General features: G+C 44.3%; 1 protein-coding gene across 1 annotated transcript in view; it reads right to left on the bottom strand.

Moving 5' to 3' along the window:
* Positions 1-2,503: 2,503 nt before the first annotated feature.
* The window catches only part of grk5l (G protein-coupled receptor kinase 5 like), a 34,722-nt gene continuing 27,225 nt past the window's right edge, over positions 2,504-10,000 (bottom strand). Inside the window, exons 5-16 of the mRNA XM_030769368.1 lie at positions 9,713-9,810; positions 8,441-8,533; positions 8,204-8,267; positions 7,753-7,893; positions 7,027-7,217; positions 5,375-5,412; positions 5,068-5,157; positions 4,324-4,532; positions 3,748-3,885; positions 3,345-3,482; positions 2,958-3,137; positions 2,504-2,642 (exon numbers count right to left, since the gene is read on the bottom strand). Of these exons, the coding sequence (XP_030625228.1) occupies positions 2,559-2,642; positions 2,958-3,137; positions 3,345-3,482; positions 3,748-3,885; positions 4,324-4,532; positions 5,068-5,157; positions 5,375-5,412; positions 7,027-7,217; positions 7,753-7,893; positions 8,204-8,267; positions 8,441-8,533; positions 9,713-9,810 (1,464 nt within the window). The 3' untranslated portion in view covers positions 2,504-2,558. The remainder of the gene's footprint in view (positions 2,643-2,957; positions 3,138-3,344; positions 3,483-3,747; positions 3,886-4,323; positions 4,533-5,067; positions 5,158-5,374; positions 5,413-7,026; positions 7,218-7,752; positions 7,894-8,203; positions 8,268-8,440; positions 8,534-9,712; positions 9,811-10,000) is intronic.

Raw genomic sequence — 10,000 nt, 5'->3', positions numbered from 1 at the left:
TGTTGTTGTTGTTGCTGTAAGTAACAGCATTACCAAAAAAAAACAAAAAAAAAAAAACCCCAACAACAACAAAAGAAAAACAAAAAACAAAAACGGGCCTCGTGTAGACTCGCGTTCGGAGAGGACGAACGAGAAAAAACGAAGAAGGGACGCGAAAGAATTTGCACGGCGTACAGAACCTTCTACGACGCCACACTTAATACTGGGACTGGTATGTCCTGGGTCGAGAAATTTCCCTGGCATCGGCAAACACAAAATGTCCCTGATACTGTGAACGATTCTAAATGCCACTGGGGCCCTCTGTACAGTATATATATATATATATATATATATATATATATATATTTATATAAAAAAGGCCTTTTTTTGTTTGTTTGAATAAACAAATCAGTTCCTTCCACATTATGTCATTATGAACTATCTGAATATTACTCCTTGGGGCACATGTTGGCCAGATCGTTTAGAAACACATGAATGAGTTCTTTGCGTGTGCCAAAACTAAACGCAAGAGAGATCTGGGCCAGTGCTTTTCCTACGACACCACGTTTCTTTTCAGAGGGAACAATCTTTTTCTTTTCTTTTCTTTTCTTTCTTTCTTTTATTTATTTATTTTTTTTGAAGGCTTGCGCCCAAACCGTGGTTGCGTTTAGCTACTGGAATCCGCTGCATTAATCATTTGACAAATGGGTTTTTTTTTTTTTATGTGGTGCATGGTTAAAATACTCAGACCACATTAAAATGATCACTGACAATGTGATCTCGTCTGATCGTTTCAAAAATACCCACTTGGAAATTCTGACTTGTTTCAGCACACGTACTGAAAAACTGAAACTGCATGGCATGATCTATTCAAACTCGACACATGGCAAACTTCAAAAAGGCTTCAAAAACCTGACAAGCATGGTCCTAATGATTAATCATTTTTTAACAATTGTTAATGTCACATCAAAGAAAAAAACAAAACAAAAAAAACCAGATTGTTTCTTATTGACAATGTTTGGCATACTCGGTCTACGGAGTTATCAATCTCACCTTACGAACATCATGGTCGAGATGGAACTTAGGAAGTCAGAAAACAAAACACGGCGGGTAATGACCTATGAGAGACCTAAACAGCCTCTTCTAAAGAAAGTTGTAAAAAAGAACCAGTTTTATTGTGTTTATGTAAACAGTAAAATGAGTCTGTATGTTTATGGGTGAGCTATCTAGGATGGTTGTAGGGTGTTGAACTGTGCATCAGTACACCTGGAGTGACTCAGAGTCTCTCTCTCTCTTTCTCTTTCTCTCTCTCTCTCACTTTCATTTTCATTTTTTTAAGACCTCCTGTAGACTGCCCCTGCCAGAAAATGCCCGCACCTTTCCAAGGAAGCAAGGGAAAACTGTTCAATATCTTCAGAGCAGTGCACTTGGAAGGAGAAAAGATTCTCAATCACTGAAGTGTCCTTCAGAGGAGACTCCGAGTGTGAATTGGAACACGCCCTCTGTCCTGTGAGGTTGCCAGATTGATCATTTCAACGCCTTCTGAAGAACAGATCGAATCTGAGCTGCCCGAAGAGAGTACATCATTTAGGAACATGGGGATAAAATTCAATTATTTTTGTGTGCTTTGTTTTTGTTTGTTTTTTTTGTTTTTTTTAGCCCAACGCGGGAGAAATATGGCAATAACCGTTTAATACTTCAACTGTTTAAATGCTACCTTTGGCCTGAGAATACACAAGGCAAGCACGTTGTGGGTTGAAGAAGGAGGCATCCTGTGTCAAAGTTGGCTTCTTGTGGAAGAAAAAGATTGAAAGAGGTATGGAGAGTGAGAATGCGTGTGTGTGTGTGTGTGTGTGTGTTTGTGTGTGTGTGTGTGAGTGTGTGTGTTTGCGTGACCGTTTGTAAGTGTGTATGCTCGCATATACAGTCTATTCAACAGTTCACTTTATTACCAAATAACAAAAACCAACAACAAAAAGTGTTTTTTTTTTTGTTTGTTTGTCTGTTATTTTTTTTTTTTTTAAAAGACCCCATCTTCAAATTCCCTGTGGAGGCCTTTCTTTGACAGTATGGATCCCCTGAATGAATGTGTGAATGAACGAATGAACGAGTGAGTGAGTGAATGAAAATGTTTCATTTCTGTCATTGTCAGTGGCTCGTTTCTGGTCCAGCATCCATTTCGAGAGAGTTCGTGAGGTGAAAGGGACACGTTATCTTTTTTCGGAAAAAGAAAAAAAGAAAAAAAAAAAAAAGGGGGGGGGGGTAAAAAAAAAAAAAATGAGCATCTATTCGTCTCTAAAACAGAGTTTGTTTGTTTGTTTTTTTTCCTCTCAGGTTAGGCTGAGTGGAAGCCGGCCAGAGCTGTGGAGGAGTGTAACGGCTTCACCAGCGCCCCGGAGACCAACACTAAAAACCACACGAGAAGTGTCGCTTTCTTTTTTCTTTTTCTTTTTCTTTTTTTTTTTTTTGCTCTCCCCTACCCCCCTCTCATTCTCTCTGCTATTTGTTTCTCTCGTTCTCTCTCTCTCTCTCTCTCTCTCTCTCTCTGTCGTTCTCTCGTCCTCTCAGGCCTCCATCCACTAGGGGGCAGAGTTTGACATTGAGTCCACAGAGTTCACACTGGAAGACGAGACTCGGCTGTGAGCGATGGACACTTCTGGATGCTGATGGATGGGGGGAAAAAAAACAAAAAACAAAAACACTTTTCAGAATAATGTGATAATCCTTGAGAAACAAGCTTCGGCTAGAACGGACATACGACAGAACGTTTAGACAGAATGTTTACTTTAAGTGAGAAGAAGTATCGAATCTTTTCTTTCAAACTACTCTTAACTGTCAGGCATCTCCTCACGGCAAGTGCTCTGCACTGTAACATTCTCTGTTCTGTAAACCTGGCCTGAAAAAGCCCTGTCCCGAGTGTTCCGTACACACTGAAGCTTCTAAACGTGCTTCCACTGTATGTTTGTGTTCCGTTCTACCTTTGTTGAGTGTTCTTTGCTGTGTTCCAGTAAGGAGGGGCTTCTCACATGTCTCCTAAAGATCCTGTCCAGCAGACTTCGACGTGGAGGTTCAGGAGGTTGGTTCCAGTCAAGGTCAGGGGGTCGGGTCCCGTGAGGTCCAAACACGTTTAAGTCGCTGAAGCATTCTGTCTCAATCATCTAACACAGAGAGTGAGACAGACAGACAGACAGACAGAGAACGAGAGATGACAAGAAAAGCCTTCATCAGTTTCAATCCTGCTATGCTCTTGTGTTGACCTCACTTAAAGCATCGTACAAAAACACTCTCAAGAGTTTCCCCGTGCGGTCCCCACCCTCCCATCCTCGTAAAGCTGTGCGCAAACGCTGGGCGGGTACTTTCCGTACCTCATTCTGCCAGGGGATGGGCACGCTGCCGGTGGCGAACTTGGAGTAGAAGTCATTGTCTGTTTGGTCCAGGTTGACACCCTTAACAGTGGAGAACTGCTCAATGTCCAGAACATCCTTACAGTACACTGCCCTAGGCTACAGAAAGAGACAGAGAGATAGACAGAGAGAGAGGGGAGAGAGAGAGGGGGGGGGGAAGAGACACTTATTCCAGGTAAACAATTCAGCTCGGAAACATCAACAAGGGCCTTTAATAGCCCAGTGAATGCTGGGACATTTAGAGAACACTCAAAGACAGAGAATACAACACAAAGCCATTTGAAGTGTTGTAAAGTCTGTCGAGCGTGTGCGGTAAGGGTCCAGGGAAGGAGCAGAGCCTGAAAAAATAAACAGGGGCACTCACGTCAGGCACGAAGGAAGGCTCCAGCATGCCTGCCTCCAGCCTCTTAAAGTTGATCGTCTTAAAAAAGGGGTGGGCTTTGACCTCAGCAGCACCGTCCGAACCGCACCCTAACCTCTGCTTGGGGTCTTTGGTCAACAGCTGGACGGAGAAAAGCAGAGAGAGAGAGAGACAGAGAGAGAGAGAGAGAGAGAGAGAGAGGGGGAGAGAGACTGATTTTAGGGACACGGTCTGTGTTTTTCATGTGAACTTGAGAACATGACCAATGTAACGGGGTTAGCACTGAAGACCGTGCTTTAGACAGATTTAACGAGAGAAAATTTAAACAAATAAAACGAAGTATTCCAAAATAGTGCAAAATAGTGACCCAACTAAATTAAACATTGCAAAATAGTGACCAAACAAAACTTAGCGTAGTATCTTGCTAGGGTCTACCATAAACGACATCTCATCCCCGTGTGTGTGTGTGTGTGTGTGCGCGCGCTTGTGTGTGTGTGTGTGTGTGTGTATGTTCATGTGTGTGCGTGTGCGTGTGCGTGTGCGCATGTGCGTGTGTGTGTGTGTGTGTAACTCCCTCACCATCCTGCAGATGGCTTTGGTGTCTTCTGTAAACTTGTCGTTGTATTCTTCCTCCTCTTCCTGCACTCTCTTCTCCACCTCCTCTCTCTTCACTCGTTCTTTCCGGGCGCGGAAGGGCGATCGGCCCGCGGTCATCTCGTAAATGAGACAACCCAAGCCCCACCAATCAGGACTCATGGTGTATCGCTCATTATTGATCACCTCTGGAGCTGCAAAATAAATACATAGTCAGTCAGTCAATCAATCAATCAATCAATCAATCAATCAATCAAACAACCAATCGAATCGATCTAGTTAAGTTAGTCTACCAATCCAACAATCTTTCAGCATTATCATTCAGTCCTAGTTCAGTCTTCACCACTTTGCAAGGGAATCATAAACGTTGCCAGGTAACATCCATCGGTTACTTACTTTCACACTTCAAACTAGACAGTCTTGCTATTTCTCCAAAAAAAAAAAAAGTGTCTGTTCACAGCTGGAGAACCTTTTGTCTGCAGCTGCAGGGTACGCAGGTTCCCGCCATATCTGATTCTGTTGTCTCATGTCTGAATCAAAGCCCTCTGCAACCGCGGTGGACCGGGCGTGGAGTAAAAGTCGACCGCACACGCACGGGCAGCTCTTTAAGAGCAGGTTTAAGAGCATCCCCCTGGTCACACTGTTAACGACGGCTCTCGCTTCCCAACGCGAACCACGCCCTAACACGCTTTCCGAAAGAGAAAGTGGAACCGTTACGCCGAGACCTACCCATGTATCCCACTGTGCCCACGCGGCCACGGATCGGTTCCCCGTCAGGCACTTTGATGGCCAGCCCCAAGTCAGAGATCCGGATATGCCCTAAAGAAAGAGATTGGGAGAAAAACACAAATGTAAGGACAATAAAAAAAAAAAACAACTCAACAACAACAACGACAACAGTAAACATGACGGCACTGGCTCACAAACATTACTGTCAGACAGAAACCGATTTAACAGGGCTGGACGGAGCACATGCAAGAACAGATTTCTGACCGCGCTGTAACGACAAATGACTAATGAAATCACGACTACTCACCATTATCATCCAAGAGTATGTTTTCTGGTTTTAAATCCCTGGAAGAAAAAAAAAGGACAAACAAAACCACGGCTTAATAATAACTCGATTTGCCAAATTTGTAAACTTTGCCTGCCAGGAGAATGACATAAAAAGGCTTAATCTTCCTACGGGAACGACAGAATTGACAAGATACTGTCAGCGTATTAACCACATTACCCATGTTACCACAGTAATGTATTCATGCACAGGTGGTAAGCTACCGTGTGTAAAACAACAAAAACAACAACAACAATAACAACAACAACAACAACCAGCCCTGTTCACTAATGGGATGAGGAGGCTGTAACGGTTTTGTACCAGAACTGAAATCCTCTGTTCTGTTTTCCTGGTTTTGGTTCACAGTTTTTTGGGGTTTTTTTCATCTCAGCTCTTAAAAGTGAAGTTTTGTTTTGTTTTGTTTTTAAATGTCATTGCAAATCATAGGGAAAACATATTCTTAGCGTAGGAGAACATTCCACGCTATTTGTTCTTTTGATCCTTTTCGAATAACGTTCATCAATAATTTGAAGCTGTTTTCTCTTTTTTCGTTTCATGTCTCAGTTCGAGGAAAAAAAAAAAAAAAACATACGCGCCGCACTGCAACGGATTTCACGACAATGTCGACCGAGTAACCGCATTCAGTAACGACAAAACACATGGCGTGATCACTCACGGCATAAATAAATTATCCTGGAATGTATGAATCCACATAAACGAACAAAACAGATCTAATCTCTGAGCGTCAACTTATTTTTCTTGTATCGAAGTAACCGCACGCTAATCTAAAAAAGGTCAGGGTTGTCTGTCATCGTTTTACGGGAGTCATGTGTTTCTCTCTCTCTCTGTTGGAATGGCATGCGCAAGTGACTGTTCCATTGTTCAACTTCACTTTTCTTACTCTGGTCTTCGGGAAGAAGAACTTTAAAAGAACTCCTGTTCAGCTTTTGTCGTTTTCTTGAAGAGGAACCTTAAAGTAAAAAAAAAAACAAAAAAAAACCCACTCGGGTTTAGATTTGTTTTACTCATCGTCATGGAGAAGCGATCCCAAAGTAACTGTTGCTCAAGTTTGACTTTCATACACTCGTTTTCTAAAGGGCAGAACCTTCAAGTGAAGGGCACAAAAGATTAGTTATCTATCGTTCTTATTTAGCGAAGAGCTTTGTCGTTGTTTGTATTAAATTGGTTCCTTTTGTGAACATTTTTACACGTTTAAATTAAAAAGAAAGATCAGTTTCAGTTCCGAGTTGGTTTTAAGCCAAACTGTGATACAAACCAAACCCTTGCCGAAAAACCCGAGGTAGAAACCGAACCATGAAAAGTGTGCGCCGTTGCACCTCTCTGCGAGACCGTTCTGCTCAATTCTGATTGGATAAAATAATTTGGACACGGGGGAATGAGTGAAGAGGGAGGCCGTGAGAACAGAGACTTGGCGTTTTTGCTCCGTGCACCCTGAAGCTCCTGACTATTAGTGACCTTACTGCCCAGCGCGATGGTGCCACAGAAAGTTCACGTGAAGACGCGTGTCTCTCCAGCACGGGTAGTTTTCCATTACATCACTGGTACCTCTCAAAATTTGTCCCGGACAAACACAAACAGCAAAGTCTGACTCCAAAGGTCTGTGAGCTCGGTACCTGTAGACGATGGATTCCCGGTGCAGATGTTCCAGGCCGCAGCAGATCTCGGCCGCGTAGAACTGTACGCGTTCCTTCTCGAAGCCAGGCGTTCCCATGTTATAGATATGGAATTTCAGATCACCCCCGTTCATGATGGTCAAGACCAGACACAGGGCATCTTTGGTTTCGTAAGCGTACGCTAAACTGACCTGCGCGGAGACAAACACAGAAGCCAGCCTCAGACAGATATTAAAAAATAAACAAAAAAAACCCAAAACAAACACACTCAACAGGCAGGGATGAAGAACCTCACAAGCTCCGATTATCCTGGCTTTTAAACAGGGTGAGATAGCTCTGAATAATTTAAAGTGAAGAGGGGAGGTATACCAGGGGTACAGTCAATATTTATGGAGAGGGGGTGCAGGGGGTAGGCAAAGACAGAGAGAGAGAGAGAGAGAGAGAGAGAGATAGAGAGAGAGAGGGAAATGGAGAGGAGATGACTGAGTGAGAGAGCACAGACTAAACTACGGAGCAAAACAGAGAGAGAGAGTGAGAGAGTGACAGAGGGAGAAAGAGAGACTCAGTGAGGGAGGGGGTGAGGGTGAGAGAGAGAGAGAGAGAGAGAGAGAGAGAGAGAGAGAGAGAGAGAATGACCTTTGTAGATAAAGTGAGAGAGGAGAGAGAGAGCTAGCCTGTGCGGGAGGCTTGCTTACACTGAAGCAGAACTGGAAGGACGACACTCACCACGAATCTGCTGTTGACCTTCTCTAAAATCTGTTTCTCATTGAGGGCCATGGATTCACCCTTTCTCTTCTTAATTCGTTTCTTCTCCAGCTTCTTACAGGCGTACATCTTCCCTGTGGCTCGCACTTGACACGCACATACCTGAGAAAACAGAGCAAAATGTTACACACACACACACACACACACACACACACACATACACGGACATGTACCCGCACGCGGACACACATACACACACACACACACACACACGTGCACAAGCACAAAGACAGACACACACGCGCGCGCGCAGACACCCGCAGACACACACAGACACACGGACACACAGATGCACAGACACACACGCACACACACATACACACACACACACACATACACACACACACTCTGACAGGCTTTACAAAGCAAAGGACACCGAGTCTGTGAATATTTTGTAGGACTCAAACCTCACCTCGCCAAAACCTCCTTTCCCCAGCACACGGTACTGCCGAAACGTGTCTTTAGTTATCGGCTGTCTGAAAACAAACCAGCACAAATCACTTTTCCACTGCAAACAGTTTAAATATAAACCATCTGTCACAAGAGGAAAGAGGCCAAATTGAAAAGTACTGCGATACCAAAAAAAAAAAAAAAAAAAAAAAAAAATCAGTTATTTTAAACACACAGGGGAGAGAGAAAGGGAGCAGACCTTTCCAGCATCTTCCACTGCAGAAAGCGGTCGAAGTACATGCTGTTCTGGTAGTCTGAGAACGAAGCTCCGCTCAGGTGGTCGTGCAAGGCCCTGTGGGTAAACGTTAGCATCACGGGGAACAAAAAAAAAAAAAAAAAAAAAGAATTAGAAATGTGTCCCTGTGTGCTCCCATAAGCGCACGCTCCATACTATTTCATTCTCTTTTAAATATGATTTTTAACCAACTGAAAACCCTCTCCGTCATCGGAGGGCAGGTTTACTTATTCGTTAATAATGATAATATTTGATGCATGTTTCTGCATGGAGTAATTCAAGCGCTGAGATCTCTTAGGAAAAGGAGATCTCCGTCACACCCACAACGTCACGTGCGGTTTGCTGTCCCTACACTGTTAATGACAGGGGTAAGTGTGTGTGTGTGTGAGTGTGCGTGTGCGTGTGTGAGGAGAGACTGGAGAAACTGTTGTCGTATTTGGCTTGGAGTCAAATTGGACGGTGACAGAATTAATATGATCATGAAGAGCCATAGAGTCATGTGAAAATGGACAGATGGACTGTGGAAAAAAAAAAAAAGATGCTTGTGGCGATGGCCTTCGGCCGTTTTCTGTTTCGAGTTTTTTTTGAGGAACAGGTTTAAAAACGCTCCTCCTCGACTTTTTTCTTTTTATAAACTTCACCTGCGCGAGCCGATATTCATCTTCATCTTCCCTCTTTTCTTTTTTTTACCTAATAAACTTAATGTTCCACAGAGTCTCAACGATTCTCCCGAACACCGTCAAACCTTCCCCTCACAGGGCAGCCACCTCGGTCCCGGTGAAACAGGCCGGCGTGCACCCGCACAGCCGGCCGCCGGATCTTTTCTCTCCGGATCCCCCGACCCGCGGCCGGGACCGGAACCGGAACCGGAACCGGAACCGGAACCGAGAATCGCAGACGTGTCTCCTCAACGTTAGACGGCGCCTTAACTGGGTGGGTCAACACAGAGGGGGGGCCCCATTGCAGCTTTGTACATTAGATCTCTGATATACTGACAGGCTGCAGCGGCACATTGGTAGAGCGGTCAATGAAAAAGAGTGTGACGCGGTTTGTCTTTCTTCTTATGATAAGGACAAACACGGTTATCAGCTGAGGAGGTAAGGGGACGATAAGGAACAGCGAGTGTGGGGCTCGCGACGTCGAGACGTGAAAGTAACCCGCTGTTCGTGCATTGAAATGGTCTGAGTGAGCATGTGTGTGTGTGTGCGTGTGTGTGTGTGTGTGTGTGTGTCTCACTTGCGGCAGTCGCTGAAGATCTCTTTGCAGGGGCTCAGCTCTAGGTTCTGTCTGCACTGTTCTGCCAGACTCTCTACGACTGCCACACACTCGGGAGACTGAAGGAGAGAAACACACATTTACTGTCACGCACACCCATACACACACACACACACGCACATGCACACTCACCATATGCAAATATACCAGTAAACAACTTGGCATAGCCCACAGGCGGACCTTCATCTCCTCTCTGTGTGACGCACACATTACCAATAACGTCTAAACACATCAAATCAACTTTCTCAA

Source organism: Chanos chanos, chromosome 1, assembly GCF_902362185.1.
Source record: "Chanos chanos chromosome 1, fChaCha1.1, whole genome shotgun sequence".
Classification (NCBI taxonomy): domain Eukaryota; kingdom Metazoa; phylum Chordata; class Actinopteri; order Gonorynchiformes; family Chanidae; genus Chanos; species Chanos chanos.
Note: the sequence above shows the minus strand (reverse complement) of the source record. Positions and strands in the feature narration are given on the sequence as shown.